General features: G+C 35.0%; 1 protein-coding gene across 1 annotated transcript in view; it reads right to left on the minus strand.

The window, feature by feature from the left end:
• The window catches only part of LOC116496109 (protein HIRA), a 34,023-nt gene continuing 16,611 nt past the window's right edge, over positions 1 to 17,412 (minus strand). Inside the window, exons 11-25 of the mRNA XM_032199005.1 lie at positions 15,303 to 15,408; positions 14,630 to 14,854; positions 13,808 to 13,893; positions 13,270 to 13,464; positions 11,651 to 11,821; positions 10,030 to 10,234; positions 9,414 to 9,518; positions 8,477 to 8,625; positions 7,015 to 7,176; positions 6,230 to 6,288; positions 5,169 to 5,274; positions 3,262 to 3,384; positions 2,322 to 2,485; positions 1,538 to 1,626; positions 1 to 938 (exon numbers count right to left, since the gene is read on the minus strand). Coding sequence (XP_032054896.1) covers positions 822 to 938; positions 1,538 to 1,626; positions 2,322 to 2,485; positions 3,262 to 3,384; positions 5,169 to 5,274; positions 6,230 to 6,288; positions 7,015 to 7,176; positions 8,477 to 8,625; positions 9,414 to 9,518; positions 10,030 to 10,234; positions 11,651 to 11,821; positions 13,270 to 13,464; positions 13,808 to 13,893; positions 14,630 to 14,854; positions 15,303 to 15,408 — 2,062 coding nt within the window. The 3' untranslated portion in view covers positions 1 to 821. The remainder of the gene's footprint in view (positions 939 to 1,537; positions 1,627 to 2,321; positions 2,486 to 3,261; positions 3,385 to 5,168; positions 5,275 to 6,229; positions 6,289 to 7,014; positions 7,177 to 8,476; positions 8,626 to 9,413; positions 9,519 to 10,029; positions 10,235 to 11,650; positions 11,822 to 13,269; positions 13,465 to 13,807; positions 13,894 to 14,629; positions 14,855 to 15,302; positions 15,409 to 17,412) is intronic.

The raw sequence follows: 17,412 nt of genomic DNA on the forward strand, positions 1-17,412 counted from the left end.
TTCATTTATTTTTGTACTTACAAAAAGAGCCATCCCATTGTATCCCTCCCCCTCCCCAAAAATGCCTTTTACAAACATTTAAAAATTAAAAACCAGATGATGACATGTTAATTTGGTAAATTATTTTGAAACATAGCTTTTGTAATATTAGAGTTAGATTTCCTACAAGATGACTTTGTAGAGATAGCCTGATTACTGGCCAAATAAAATTCCATATTACAAGTTAGCAAATTCTAGTACAAAAATAGTCCATGTGTTAGAACAGCCTCTTATTATTATTATATTCACAGGAAAGAGTCTATTGGCTGTATAATATGTTAATATTTATGAAATTTCTTTTTATGTGGCTCATTCATCTAATTTAATATAGTGTTGAGCCTCAATAAATCCTCAGTCAAAAAACCCTAAACAGGGTTAAATATGCTGTTCAGTGTACTCTGAAGTACTGTGCTTTTCACAGGACATCCAAGAAACCCTACAAACAGTTCTCAGCTAGTTTTGATATTAAAATGAGATACAGATCCAAAAGGACCCCCCTGAAGTACATATCCACGACTTTCCATAGAAACAGAGGCCACAGCTTCGATGGTTAAGTTTCACTTGGGAAACTATCTAGGTCATCCACTCATTTTCATGGATCCACTTGTGAGCTTCTTTAAAATCTAAAGCAGGTCACTTGTGAAGCATCTGGGACCCTTATGGCACTGCCCTCTTCAGCAGCGTTCCACACTGACCGGGCTCTCTCTCTTCTTCTGTCCCTGGTTAATGCTGTTCAGCAGTTTCTATCAGACCAGGCGCCTCAAGGAAAATCTGGGGAAATGCTACTTATCTCTCAAGATGTCTAGCTGCTCTTGATATTCTGTGAAAAGCCTCTGGAAGCGGAGGTTCTGTCCAATAACAGGAAGAAGTTCTTTCAATAGTTCTCTCTTTCGTAAACCCTGCAAAACAAAAAAAAAAAAAAAAAACACCCACAAAAGCATCCTTAGAATGCATTATTTAATAACATGAATAAAATCCATAGGACTGCAAGATTGTCTTTTTTCCTGCCTGGAAGGAGCTATGTAATTTTATGTTCTTACTGTGCTTACATGACTCCCAAAATAAAAACTGTTTTTACATTTATATATTCATTAAGCTGGTGCAGCCTCTGCACAGCTAGACTTCAGGCATGCTCTGAGGAGAAAAGACATTTTATTGGCATGTCACTATTTCAAAGCTGCGGTCTGAACAATGTGGAGACCTGAAAACTCAGCTCTACTCCTATCTGATTTTTATTCAAAACAGCACCAGTGCTGAGACCATGGCATTAAGTATTTGTCTACAGTTCCACATGAAATAAATACAAGTGCCATGAGAGGAAGCCTTCTTATGAGATAGGAATAGAGAATGGAAAGGGTTGCAGGATTAAGAAAAAATCATTTTTGATTTTTTTTTGTCACTAAGTTTAACTGTATCTTATGTTACACTGTTATCCATATTCTGTAATTTTCATGGGAAACGCTCCCTCATTCTTTGTTAAACTATTATCAAGACTTACCATTACTGTTGATTCCCACTGACTTCCAGCTGAGTAATGGACTGGACCCAATAAATCCTTGCATAATTCTCGCAAACGATATTCAAACCCTGAATATCATCAGAAATAAGATCACGTTCATAAGATTTCTGTATATAAAACCACTACAAAATTTAACTGACAGCATTTTGAAGAAAGAGCTGCAAGTATCTAGAACAGGATAAGGACAAAATGCACGATTTCTGAAAAAATATATTAACATATATAGAGAGATATACTCATAGAAATTAACTTAAGGGGCTCAACACTACTGACTGTTGAAATTTTAAAATGTAAAGATGTATAAAATGCAAGTAACAGAAGCAAACTCACTGCTTTGTGTGCTCTGGTACAAAGTATCAAAGGCTTAGCAATTCTTCCACTTTTCAACACACCCTGATCATCAGTTGGCAGTGGAACATTACATGTTTTACAAGGTGTTGCTGCTTCTGAAACGTCTGTAGTTGCTGCCTCATAATGCATATGATATAACCTCACAGACCACCGCATGTTATTTTTCCCCTTATCAAGATCCACAGATGGCACTGTTTCCCCAGACCATAGTCTGTTCACAGCATTTAAGAATAGGATTCCCGAGTACTGAGCACTACAGGAAGCAACACCTTCATCTGGTTTTGTTTTTTACTTTAAATAAATGTTAAGTCCAGAAGCCAAGTGCTAAACAAGAGAACATTAAATGCAATCATACATATAGATGAAGTGAACAGAGGGTTTCTTAAAATACTGAGTTGCAAAGGAGTCTCACCTTCATTAACTAGGTACCGTGCATAGATAAGGAGCCAGTGGCGATATTCATGACTGGATTGTAATATAAGTGCTGCTGCTATCTGATTCTCCAGGTATGCAAGTGTTGTTTCTTGTTGCACTAAATGAGGCATGGAGAACAATCTGGCAGCTTGCCTTCCTGAACTACAAAGCCAAAGAAAATTTAACATGTCAGCCTGATTTTATATCAGGTGTTAATATATATATTCTTGTAATACAGAAACTATTCTAAACTTAACATTTAGAGTACATATTGACACCAGAAGGCTAATTTGTGAAAAAGTAACCAATTATTTCCTTTTTGAAAAGGATTTCTTGTTTTAAGTGTGATATTTAGTCTTTCTCAAAAGAGAATGTTGTTTGTTTGGATGTCAAATACTTTTCCAATCGCTTTTTTCCTGCCTGAAAGAGAACAGCAATAAAATCATACAACTTTAGTTTTATGTATTATGTATTCTTTTTTTTAGTACTATGTATTCTTTTCACAAAAAATAATTAAAAAATAATAATTAAAAAAATAAACTCAGATGTGACAGACAGAAAAAGCACAGAGAACTGCCTGGGAAACCTAATTCAAATCCGTATCAAATCAATAAAGGTGACTTTATGAAATTCAGTTTAGTTAATCAAAACATCACATGTACAAAATTGTCAAGTATTTTACCTACTCAATAAAGAGAAGACTTAAACAAAATGATTAAGTTTAGAGTATGCTTTCCTATCCCCCTAAACAATCTTGAAGTAACACTGAAATACAGACTACAAAAGAGAAAAGATTTGGAAAAAAAACATTCTATGAACTAAGGATAACTTTCGGTACAATTAGCATCTCAAGAACTAACTCACTGATACAAACACATGAATAAGTAATAGGAAAAAAAGACAAACATGCTGATCAAATGAAGCAAATAAGTGCATACTTTGATGTTCGTCCCTGTATTACAGCTAAGGGGCCAGAACACAGCATGGCTTCTTGGGATGGTAAGTTATTCCTGAAGTCTGCGCATTGCGCTAAAGAGTCCTGTTTGTCAGAAACAAGATTCCTGGAAAAAAAAAAAAGCGAACAAATCAAAGGCAAGTTGGAAGAGAGTAGGCAGTGGTATTAGTTGATCCAGCTCTTTTCTCCCCCAAAGCCTGACCTGCATTTTCATAGATTATCAAATATACTACAGAGGTGCTCAGGAGTTGTGCAGATCACAACTGTTCTGACTCAATGTCCAAATTTCACTTAAGCTTCCATGCAAGCGTCCCTCCTACTTTCAAAGTTGTTATGATTAATCACATAATATAATTTAGCATTCATTTTGAAAAGCACAAGGAAATCCGCTTTCCGTTTGTCATTTTACACCAAACAAGAAGTCTTACCCCAGAATAAAGACTGGAACAGACACACAAAGTTATGAGTTTCTCATTGTGAACTTGATTTTAGCTCAATCAGGTCCCCCCCTACCCACCAGACAAATTATCACAGATCACAATTTTAGATAATCTTTTCTGTACATTACAGCTATTCCTTCATACTGAGGGAGCTGACGGTTACAGCTGACATTTCCACACCTAATCAAGCATATCATTTTCACTTGGTTTGAGATGCCAAGGGAATCAGCTCAAACCAGTGCTAAGTTTAGACCTCCAGACAGCTCAGAGGTAAAACGGCATATATTTAAATTAACCTTTACTGCTTTATCATGTTTAAATTTGTATGATGACTTAAGAGATTGCTCTTTCATATATTTCCAAAGCTGTAGTACAAACAAACGAAGACATGAAATTCAGATTTCTGGCTGAGAGTTTGTCCCTTGCTCCTTAGTGTCTGGAAAATTTTATGTTCTTTATATAAACTGAGAAATCATGCAAAGTGTTTTTTTCTTTCCAAAGGATTCATATCAAGTAGCTGACTAATAACAATTATTCTAAGTAAGAATTAAAACACTAAACCCTTTCATCAAGCAAAACCATTACATTAAGACTGCAGCATGTTTTCTGTTCTAAAAAGACAACAATCTTTTGCAGAGGAATACTGTAAATTTACCCATGGGCATTTTATATGGGAACTTATGCCTTAATAGAAGCAAGAGAATCCATGAGGAAATAATTTGATTGAATGCATATCTGATACCCTATAAGGCTCTCCTTGTGTTTAGGACATTGGTAATGTTTCTTCCATAAGAATTCTAAAGATTTCTCTCCCCCTTCCTGAGCTTTTATCTTCCCTGAAGTTTTACTTCTTGGAGACATTTAGCTCTCTTCAAATTTGACTGAAACTGGTCATCAGAACAAAAAAATATTAAGGAATGATGTGGACTGACAGTCAAGCACATACACGTTCAGGATTGGAATGCATACGCTTTTGTGTTTGTAGTTAAAAACCATTTTGTCTGTTTTCCAAGTCTGAACTCACCCCCAAAATTATGAAAATTGTTTTGACAATTTTTCCAGAACAGTATTCTTTAACATAAAATGAAATTATAAGGCTAGATCATTTTTAATTTTTACCAGCAGCTTCACAGATTCAAAAGATGTGCATCAACAGAAGTGTATGTAGGTTGGTATTAGTTAATAAATATTTGTTCACTATACATGTACATGGCGTAGGAAGGTGTAATAAAGTAAACTGTATTTCAACGTTTTTGTTTTTAAAATTTATTTTAAACAGAAAAAACAGTAAGAGTGTAAGAGAGTAAAGCCTAGACACCCACTAGCGAACCAAAGCAAAAGTACAACTAGGGTCCTATCCTACTCTGACTAGTCTTCAGAATTTGGAGTGAAACAGTAAACCAGAGTACATGTCAGTTCAGCTAGGTTTTGAAAGCTGTATATAACTTACCATGTAGAAAGAGAAGGATTAAAACAGTATGCCTTTCCATCAGACATGCTCATTACAGGTATACCATGCTGAGTCAGCAAGATCTGAGAAAGAGTTGCATCACTTCCTACAAATCAATTCAGACCAAGAAATTATTTTTGGAGTCTTGCATAATATCCATCATGCTAAAAATGCCATCCACCATTAATTAACCATTAATTACTAGTCATAGAAACCAACAGGAAAAGCTTCAGAAAATGTTATCCTCAAAGACTAATAGGAAAATTAAGAAAAGACAATGATGCTGAGCATCAGGCTCAGTGCAGTTAGCATTAAAAACACTCTTCTGCAAATACATTGTCTGTATTTTATACAGAACACTGGCTTAATTGAAAACATTTTCCGTATCTAAGCAAAATCTTCAGCAATTCTGCCATGTTTTCTGTAATCCCCAAAGCCTTTATCTTTCTTTTTTCTAGGTAAGTTGAAATGCTAAAAAACAGTATATTTAGAAAGCTGTGCTCTCTATTAACAGTTTAAGTGGAACAGCCAGAGTCTCACATTTACCAGCATACCCTTGTCCCAGGGTTTGTACATGTAACTTCTAATGAAGACACTTGCAAACTGCTAGTACAACTATTTCTCAGGTTAGTTTAGGTTAGTATTGCATGGATTAAAGCTAAAATAGAAGCCAGAATGCTCTGAGAAACTGAGATGATTCGTTGTCCATCACTAAGATAACATACTTGCAGAGCACACAGAGGAATTGCTATATATAGCAGTACATTTACATAAAATATATACTTTGTGATCTTTACAGTACTGCATTTTCACACCCAGAAGCAAGGCAGAATATAGTAAGCTACAGAATCTTGTACAGGTTTGTTACCCACTGATACTCTCATTTCAGTTATTTCTACAGTATTTCAACATTGCCAGTGACTTCCATTCACTGCACAATAACGAAGAAGCAAAATTATTTGTTTAGGCTTTTCAGGTTTCATAAAATTTCAGCATATTCATAAATATGACTAGCATGAGTGGCTTTAAAGATTGGTAAATGAATAAACCCTTTTTATTACCTGATAATATTGTTTGCAAAGACTCATCTCTAACAATGACTGTCTGCTTGTGTACATCCCTAAAAAAAAAAACAAAAACAAAAAAGGAATAATCTGCAGTTAACAAATAACTGAAAGGTCCAAAATCATTTAACAAATGCACTTTTTCAATATTTACGATTTTTTTAATTTTTGACATTTTCCTCATTGCTTTGAAAAAATCATTTTGGCAAACTCAACCCCCTTATGGCAAAGCAGAATTCAATAGCAGGCAACAACTTTATGTCCCTTTCTCTCAGGAAGCCTCATTACTGTTAAGCAAACACTGAGGATCCAAATAACTATTTTAGGAGCTCTGACTTGCATGCAATACTAGATTGAAATTAATAATTGCAGATTCTATCTTGGTATCTTAAAGATAGCTAGAGTACTTCTGACTCCAAAACCCATAACTCTACTGATCAAGTATGATGGAAGTTAGAAATATCCATCTTTCTCCCCTCAACACCCAATTCATACCATAAATATGACAAGTCTACCCTTGGGAAACAGTTTAATGATCAGCTAGAAGTTACTATCTTCCTTAAAGAATCAAATTCAATGTTATGTACCATCTTAGAACAGAGGAGAAACAGGATTCAAGTCTTGCCCAATTAACTCTTCATATTATATCCAAAAACCAGACTTGTGTTTGGATCTCACTTATTTTAAACCACAGTTTCAACAGCAACATAAGCTCAACAATTGAACAGAGTAACCTATAAAAATCAGCCCAGCTAGCTGCTGCAGCCTAAAGAGGTACTTACCAAACAGAAAGTGTAGCAGCAGTGGTGAGAGCCATGATGTAAGAACCTGTGCAATGTAGGGTGGAAATGGGTGTATTCAATATTATAGGGGGAAGAAGGCGACGACCACAAGCTGAAAATACTGACAGTGTTCGTTTCTCACAGGCTACACTGACGATCTCACTAAAAAAAAAAAAAAAGGAAGTATTTACATTTCATCAAATGCAAGCAGCATAAAACCAGATTGCCTTCTTAAGTTATCGTGCAACTCGAGCTAGTTCCCCAAAAGGTAACTTTTACAGCTTTTAACAAAATCCTGGGTACCAACAGAAAAGGCCAAAACAGACTCAATATGTACATTCCACACCTCCCTGATTTTATTATAACAACAATGATCTAAGGAGATACACAAGACAAGATCTGCATGCAGAGATGGTATCTTTCACTAGACTAAGTGGCATAGTTGGAAATGTATATCCCTAAAGCTTTACTGACATAAGTTCTTCTTCAGGTCTGAACTTGTGTTTAACTTTAAAATCTGCTGCTTCTTTTTCAGACCTGAAAGAAGGGTTTTGTGTGTGCAAGCTTATCTAATTTTTTCAACTACATACGCTTGCGTAATATAAGATATTGCTATTAGCTACAAATATTAACGACTTAGGGGTATTATCAAAAAATTAGCGTAAAACTCGTGTTAAAAATGTTTCAAAACAAGGCAGAAATGCTGAGAGTCTCTTGTCTCAGGCTTCAGAAATGTTAGATTTAAACTGAGGTTAGAACTAGACAGTTGAGAAAAATAATGAAAAAATAAAAATTCAGGAAAATACTCCCATGTCACCTAACATCTTATTTCAACTTTTTCTTTCTTTAGCAGTTAATATTTGAACAACCATAAACTATAATGATTTAGTCAAGTTTAATGAAGAAATTTAAAGTGTAAATACACATGAAGAGTTCTAGCTGGCTAATAAGAATTTATAGTGCTTTAAGACTCAAACTTAGAGCTAATACTTGGAGTGAAACTGGTTTCAAGACTCAAAGCAATACATGTTTTCATCTGCAAAACATTTATTAAGAAACACTGTGCAAAAATTACGATGGCAGGAGCGGGGGATAGGAGGACCTGAGGGTGACAAAACCAGCAAACAGAAGTAGTCAACAGAAATAAGTTAGGATCCCTACGAAAAACTCCACAGAGCATGTAAAAAGCAGTGGCATATTGGACCAAATTAGATGGAAGAGAAATAGGACATCCTGAGCCAAGCACAAATATTCACATAAATCCCTAACAGAAGTGATTCAGTTAATCAACTTTTTAAAGTGGATAAAAATACGTACAGAGCACCTACCTATTTGTAAAATGTAAATATATACACATTAACTTCCTCTAAAGCATACCTTTGTAACCCTAAAAACATTTTATGACCTTCAAGACTACTTATCTTATTCAGTTTCCCACTTCCTCTAAAACATACACTCTTACCAGCTTCCTGCTGCAGTGAGAATTCGACTAGTGAGGACTGTCTCCCATTCCTTTCCTTCTCGATTACACTTTAACCTGCTCAACTTGGATCCTCCCACTGTCGTCATTTCATTCTCCACTTCGAGGTACATTGATGGATCTGAACTTACCTGAGAAAGGAAAAATAAAATACTTCTTGAAAAAGGAAAATAAGTACTCAAAAAAGCATCAAATTATGTTAAATCCAAAACAATGCCAAGTTTGAGAATGGATTGAAGTATGCCATTCTGTTTAATTCTGTTTAATTCTTCAAAATGCGATGTGATACTTCAAAAGAATCAGATCAGTCTTGGCTACAACACAATTTCTTCATATTCCAATTATTAAGAAGGGCTGTGCTAGTCTGTGCTTCCTAATTAAGGGCATAAGATCAAGTCTAGGTGTGCCCATTCTCCCTACATTCTTGTGATTAGCACCAGATTGACACAGTCGAAACATGCAGAAAAATTATTTCATAAATAACTACAGTAGTACTATTTGTCAGTCTCTTCAGCTGTGGAATACTTCCTCCACATCTCAGAGAAAATATGTAGTTTCTCTTCATCAATGTACTACCAACACAGCTGTAATAACAACGCAGCAGTTACTCCAGCCACAGACTTATCTTTATGACACACTTTGGTTCACTAGGAGGGACTGATGAACCAGAGATATTTCTCTTTGAAGTTTAACTAGTTCAGAAGTGTTCTATTCTTAATTGATTTGCCATTAGCTTTTCCCAGTCATGTTCTTAAAAGCTGAAGTATACAACCTACTTGAACACATGCATATTCAAACACGTTAAACTATCAAAAAAATATCTGAATACCTTACAAATATTTTTATAAAAACAAAATTATTTTTTAATAGTAAGCTTATTTATTTAAGCTTATTTATTTGATCCTTGTAGACAACTTACTTGCAAAGTAAATGATTTCTGTGGGATTGGGGCTGGCAGTTTAAGTGCTAATGCTGGTGCAGAGATGCAAGCAGCATCTTTTTCAGGGCCCAGTGTAGCTGGGGACTGGAAAAAAAATGAGAAAGTGGTTAGATTTTTTTCCATAAAAAGTTTAATAACAAAGATATTCCATGATATAGACTGATTTGAAAGAGACAAGCTCTTTTTTGAAATTTCAAGTAATGCTTATTAGAAATGCTCATCTTTTTTGCCATGAGTTGTATAAATACTAGTGTTTTGAATATAGCTTCTAAGACTTAAAAACTAGATTTAATATTTAGTTGGAACTAATTAGTGGAAGTTCTGGTGTATTTCAAAGAAGAGACAATCTTTGAATATTTAAAATAGAAGGATCCATAGTTCCTTAAATGATGGAAAGTCTAATGTAATTTACTACTTCACAATACCTAGGAAAGCCATAACCATTTAAGTTGTTATATCCACATCAAACTCCTGTGCTAAGGGAGTTTCTTTTTATTCTATACAGCCATTTGACAGGCTATCAGTAAACAAGTCAACATGTGATTTATTTTATTAAGTGAATATTTATAGTCATAATGAATCTCATTTATTTCACCTGAACAGTTAAAGTCACTGGTACAAGTCTGGAGTCTTTTCGAGGCCTTCCTTTTTTCTTCTTTTCTACTGTTTCTCCCTCAAGTTCCAGTTTCCGCTTGGGTGCGCTGAGTGGTTTAGCAGCTGGAATCTTCTCTTCACTATCACTGCTACTCTCCAGAATATCCTTGGGTTTATTGTCTTTAATTAAATTCTGATCCTTCAGTCTGAGCAAAAAAAACATATTTCACATTTTACGTAGCCTGGTTCCAAAAGCTATCATACAACCTACCCACTGCATTCTTCTAGGGAAAACAACACATTCTTAGAGTTGAGTGTATACAAATGAGTATAGAGGCAAGAGGACAAAGCTGAATAGGTACTGCAAATCCTTTGCAGAAGTACAATGTACTATTTATATACATATACATATATATACACACACACACACACATATATACATACACCCATATAAAAATGTGTGTATATATATATATATATATATATATATATATATATAATATAAACCGTTCAGACATATTCTTGCTTTTAAAAGAACAACGAATCAAACTAGCAGTTAACAATTGGAAAAAGCTACAAAGAATAGTTTTATATTAGCATTCAATTCCAATGAATGCTCTTCTCTGGCTTGATATATTCAGCACTCTAAGATGCAAGAGTTTCGCACCTTTTCTCCTCCAATTGCACTGCTCCATCACCCATTTCAGGAACACAACAAAAGTAAAGATGACAGTACAAATCCTTGTGCACTCTCATTAACCATTATACCCTTAAAAAGATAATTTAATTGTACTCTTCCCATTCCTTCCAGTGGTCATTTAGCAACTTATAACAATGTTTTGCCACTTATTCCATAACCACTCCACTGCTTAAAAAATATCTTGCTTAATCCAAAACCTTTTCTTCTTTGGCATCTGAGTTATGCCAAGTAATTCTCTTTTATCCATAATTTTACTGACCACACTGGAAATCAGTATGAGAGTAATTTAATAAATTTTTCTTCTGTATCATAAACTTTTTGATATAAAAACGTTGAGATATTTAATATTTTCCTATCAATTGTTTCAGTGAAGCAGAAATACTTACACGAAAACATACCATGTTACAAAAGCAAAAGCTTTCTTTCTTTTTATTTTTTAAGATCACATAGATCAAGAGAAAAAAAAAAAAAGTTAAAGTATTTTCTCTGCGTGCCTTTTAGGGATAAACTGAAATCCATTTACAGCTGTTATGATGGTAGGTCCTCTGCAGACATGTATTACATTTATATTGAAGTAATTCTCACTGTTGCAAATAGATGGAGGCTAGCTATTTTTGCCTTCTGAAGAGCACAGATGCATGTATTCACAGATGAAGGAATGAACACACACGCAATCTCTTGTAACAGACATTTTAACTCAGAGTATTTTGAAAAGTCTGCTTGATGCCGCTTGCCAGACATAAGTGTGTAATGGGATAATGACAGCAAAGAATACACCTAATTTGCAGCTTTCTCACTCCTCCCAGTTTTGGCAAAGACCCAAGAATTTCCACAACATCAGAACCATGACACCCGCACCAAACAATCAGTTTTTAAACTCTCCACATTAGTAACCTTTTTTTGCCCCTGGGCTATTCCTTACCTATCCACAACAGTCTGATTTGTATTTGTTACAACAGCAGTCCCTGAGGTGGCTTTGGATCGTTCCGTAAATCTAGAATCAAATGCTTTCATAGGTTCAATCTTGGATGGAGTTGTCAACACAGAGGAAGACGATGCAGGAGGAGCAGCTGAAGCAGAGGTAGCATTTACACTGTCAATAAAAGGGACAGGAAAACAAGGATTGAAAGAAATGTAGTATTCGTAATGCGCATTGTTTATAACAACTGGATAGCATTTGTTATATTGGCTAGAAACCATATTTAATAACTTTAATTCTTAATAACTTTAATTCATGAACACATTAATTATTACATGCTTTTCCCGTTTTGTGTGTCAATGCATTCTAAGCTTTGATTACTCTCACGAGTTGTTTATGACGCATATCAGAACTAAGACCTTCACATTGCTGCTTATCTATCTAGATTAAGAGACAATAACTAGTTTATTTGTTTTGTATTTTCAATTAAGTACTAGCTGAAAAAGTAATTCCTTATGTACCCAAAAGGAAAGGTACACTATTTTAAATGACGACTGTGATTTCCAGTTTTAACCACTGTTCAGGTTGCCAAATACTTTCCATTACAAGATTATATTCCACTGTTTATCAATCAATTTGTGCTGAAACAATACCAAGTTTTGATTTTGTTGTTGGAAGAATCCAAACAATTTATGAGGCCTTTTCCAAGCACACTAAGAGAAAGGAATGTGTTTTCCCCACACAAAAGCATACCAGGGATCTGTTATTTGAATAGCTGTTTACTTTAGAGATTTTCAGTTCATTCAGGGGAATGAATGGCTCTAAGATAACTGATGTTTGTAATAAAAAGCAGTTAGAAGCCCATTTTCTAAAGAAAAAGAGACTTAGTTTTGTATGTCAATCATTTCTCGTAATCTACCCACTCACTTTTAAATCTGTGGCCAATTTCAATTAACTTTGATGGAGTGGTAGAGGTTCCAATAATACTCTAAATGCTATAAAAACACATGGAGGAGGAAAAACAAAAACAAGAAAGCACACACACACAAAAGAAAAAACTTCAAGAAAACAGATTAGCATTACCACTAATGGAAAAGAAAGTGAAATTTAGTTGTTCCATAATTAATTCAAAAGACACACTGGCAAATCAGTGTATGTGCATTGACAACGCCAGTCATTATGCTCTTTCCCATCCGATGGGGTTGTTACGCAGGAAAGTATTACTATGTTTGAGGAGAGGAGATGTAGGGAATGCAGGACAGAATTCAATGGAAAATGGGCTCCATTACTTTAATTGCTGGAAAGACTACTATTATTTACTAATAATAACCCAATATTCCATAAGCAAGGCATTTTGTTAGAGCACTAGCACACAGTCAACTGTATCCCATTGCACTGAGTTAATTTTCAGAACTATGCATATGAATTTATTCATTACTGATTTATCAATATGTAAAGCAATCAAATACTAATAAAAACTGACATTTGCAGGGATGTTAGATTCCCGAAGTTTTGGAGTAGGGAAACCACTTTGATAATCACTTGGTAACACAACTGCAAACAAGAATTAAAACCTAAACAAAGTCATAAAAACGAAAAACAAAACTTCTGCAAATACTGACCCATCTTTATTGGCTGCATCATCTGTTGGTTTTATACTGGCTGCTGTTGGCTCTACAGAAGGCTTTGAAGTATTAAGGGAATTTGCTGCATTAGAATCTAATGACATGAGCTGCTGGTTACTTTGAGAAGACATCATTGAGCCAGCCAGAGTTCCAGATATTGGGATGCTATTGAAAAATGCTGTAGAAAAATCCCTAAGCAAAAGACAAACAACAAATACATTTCTTCAAAACACACACACACCCTAAATGAACCACCGGTACCTAACTTCTCCGAGCAATTTCTCATATCCAAAGTTAGATAAAGCAAATATTAATACAGATATGAACCTTCGACGCCTTAGAGTAATGTTCTACATCTACAGAGGTAAATAACAAGAATTAACCTTATCTATTAAGAAGATATTATAGCTGTACGGAGGATATATCCAGAAAGCGCTTTAAGATATCACAACATTAAAATTCGTCAGTGTTCTTGGTTTGCATCGGAATACATGAAGACGTAAAGAAGGGTTTTAGAAACTACTTCCAAACATACCCAGTGTCCAGCTGAGCTATACAGAGAGGTGTGATCCTTCTCCGTCCATCTGCTGTCCGCGTTTCAACTTGCTTTTTTAAGAGATTCTGTTGGAAAATATATTTCATCATTATTTCTCATAAAAAGGAAGAATTTTACTTTTCTTCCAACTGACAAAAACAGATGCATTAAACAGAAGGTATTTTTCAAGTAAAATTTGTTTCCCTATTGTCTTTAAACCCGTTATTATTTCATGGATGATGGTTCAATCTACATTTTTATTAATAAAAGTTTTTTAACACCTTAACTGTATTTTTAAAACTATAGTACAACTGAATTCTAGTTGTGATTACTGCTTTCACACAACCATAAAATAAGTTATTTTTTTAATTCAGACAAATATTTCCAATTCCAGATCTATACGTCTGTAGAAAAGACATTTTTGGAGAATGTAATCTGTTGACTCTAATGAGGAAAGCATTTTCATCTGTGCACGATGAATCCTTCATTAAAAGTTGCACTTCTGTGTTTATGAGAGAAGTGAATGACGTTTTCAACCTCCTTCATAGAGAAGCTGAAGCACAGTTAGACGTTCGCTATCCTTGGTTTCCCTTCTGCACACCCAGAATTTAAAACACAACAGAAATACCCACAAGCCTCTTTCCAGTCATACTTCAGCTTAAAAGCCTCTTAATTTTTCAGCAAGTCCTGGTAACATCAACTGGACCATTCATGTATTGAAAGATGTCATTCAATACGAATATTGAAGCTGCTTTTATAAACATTTTGATATTTATTGACTTAGCATTTGACGTTATAAAGTGACTATCCGAAAACACCTACCTTTCGAATGTCCTCTAAACTCTCTCCATTAACCATGCTTGCCACTTTCGGAGCTGCTGTTGCAGCCCCAGACGCGTCCCTTATCGATGCGTTTTTCTGCTCCGCCTGCTGTTGCTGTCTCTGTTGATACTTGAGCATCTCTGGATTCTCAATAATGGTGGTAGACAACTGAGCTTCAGTCATAATAGCTAGGCTTTTGCCATACGTGGACTGATGAATGTTGCTCTGTGGGCATTAGAAGCACACCACAAACCAACTGACTCCAACGGCCAACGTGACATCACTAATTATGACATCATCACTTATTATAAAGCCAAGAAACCGCGTAAAAACAGCCACCAGCAACACAGTTTAAAAAGGCTTGCATATTTACAAATCAAAGAGTAATTTTTAAGTGTATTAAAGTACCCAGTCCTTGTTTCCTTGTTCAAATAATATCTTGAAATGTATAATGATGTGTAAGCAAGTCAATGTTTTCCAAGTAGACTTTCTTTCCAGAATAGAAATTAACATCATAAATTATTTTCTCTTCTTAAAGATTTTGTAAACTAGACAACATATTTTTTGCAATATGAAAATCAGTCACTGCACAGTTCTATACATACTCCAATATTTTAATTGAATCAATATATCTATTAAACATGATTACAGATTTTTGGAGTGTTTACTGTACCTTTTCCTCCTCACTGAGTGGATCTCCAAGCTCATCTTGGGAAAAGTCTAAAAATGCCACAGATCCATCCATGGAACACACTAAGATACCCAGTCCATTAAGGGTCCTGAAAGAAATAAAGATTCACTTTTGTTCTTTTGTCACTGATGCAAAGGGGCAATACAATAAATTTTGCAATAAAAAACAGCATAAAAAAACACAGCAAATATCAATGAAACCAAAAAAGTGGGACAGCAAGAAGAAAGGGCGATGACAGCAGGGGTCTGTGTGCTGATATTCAAAAGAAGGCAAATCAGAGACCGAACACAGGAAGGTAGCTTTAGACCAATACACCTATCCATGGCACAATCAGCACCATGAAAAGCTTTCTGTAGGGGTACAAGAATATAAACTGAAGTATTCACTATGAACAATGAGAACAAATTATAAATATACTTGCTTCAAAAGACATACAAAGAATTTGTCTACTAACGGAACTACATGAAGGAGCCTTCAGCAGATAAACTGACACATCTTTTTAAAGCCCTATAATTACTGTTTTGGGTTGTGTTTTTAAGAGGTCCACAAAAGATGAAGCTTCATCATGTATGGGAAACAATAGATAGTCTATTCCTTTAAAGAGCTTACAGTCTAAATAAACAAGATAGGAAGGAGAAAGGAAGAGACTGTAAGAGAGAAGCTATGTATGTTGGCTAAAGAGCTCTTCTTATCATCACTATCTGAAGTGACAAATAAAAAGAAAATAAAATGTGCATTTGAGCAGTCCTAAGATCACTGCACTCAGTAAGAACGTATTTTTGATTTTTTTGTTGTTGTTTGGGCTTTTAAGCAAACTCCACACATTTTTGTATGTAGGAATATGCTGCACCACTCTTCCAGAGGTCTCAAAGGCTTTCTTGGTGGGAGAGAGAGGAGAAAGCATAGACTGTAGCCTTAATGGCATTGCAACCCTCCAATGGCATTATAACATATTACTACACGTTGGAAAAAAAAGAAGTTTTGACCAGTAACTTGCATTCAGAAACCTCAGAGACGGTGAGATAGTGGTTTACAGATGGTTTGTTATAGAAAATGAAAGAGGAAAGGGAAGCAGGCAGAACTCTCTAGTCCTGTCCAAACTCTTCCAGCAAAGCTTAAAAATATACTACATGCATCTGCATCATGGCTACAGGTGTTTGAAAACAGCTTTTTTATTGTGGCCGGACTCTTCACACATTCGGAGAAGTTAGCCTCAGCACTGTGTAACTAGGTTAACCAACGCGATTCCAAATTAGAAAAATGATAAAGTCTTGTTTAGAGTTCTCTGCTCACCTAGCAGATAAAATTGCTGAGCTCCTACTGACCTCTGGACCCTACTAATTATTACGTGAAAACATAATGGTGCTCAGATATTATAACGATAGATCCAAGTCTAAAACTCTTAACTAGAAACCAGACGGCTATAACAAAATAACAGTATCAGATTTCTCTGAATTCAATCAGTCTGTTTTTAGAATTGGGCACAGGACTGGAACATGTTTCTGGGAACATTCCGTGTTATTGACATTTTAGCCATACATTTGGATTTGTAAACAGGATATAAAATAACAAGCTTCCTGATGAACCTTTGTCTGTCTCAAATGTCCCACAAAACCATTTCCTCGTAAATTGCAAAATGTTAACCAGCTATTACTCCCAATGACTTTATGCCGTTGAAAATGTGCAATTTGCAGATGAAAAATTAAAAAACACTTCAGGAAAACAAAGCTATTCAAAGCTATTGTACTACAACAACAGCAGTTCTCATGAAATACTCCATTTACTGGCCTTTATTAATGAAAGCAAAATGTTTTGGTTTTGAAATTTTTATCATGCTTCACAGCAAAATTCACATGGCATACAGAAAACAAGAAGTTACACAATTACAAGCCTAAAAAATTACAACATAAGAACACAGTGTTATAGCTAACAAAGGTGTAATTCCAAAAGTCAGGAAATGCTAGAACTAAAACAACCTACGTGATCAGCTGTTTATATTATGAAAAAGATATATATATTATATATACACACACATAAACAACTCCCAATACTGTAAATTTCACTGATGCATAGGTGCAGAGTTTTATCTTAA

The sequence above is a fragment of the Aythya fuligula genome, chromosome 17, assembly GCF_009819795.1.
Source record: "Aythya fuligula isolate bAytFul2 chromosome 17, bAytFul2.pri, whole genome shotgun sequence".
NCBI lineage: Eukaryota > Metazoa > Chordata > Aves > Anseriformes > Anatidae > Aythya > Aythya fuligula.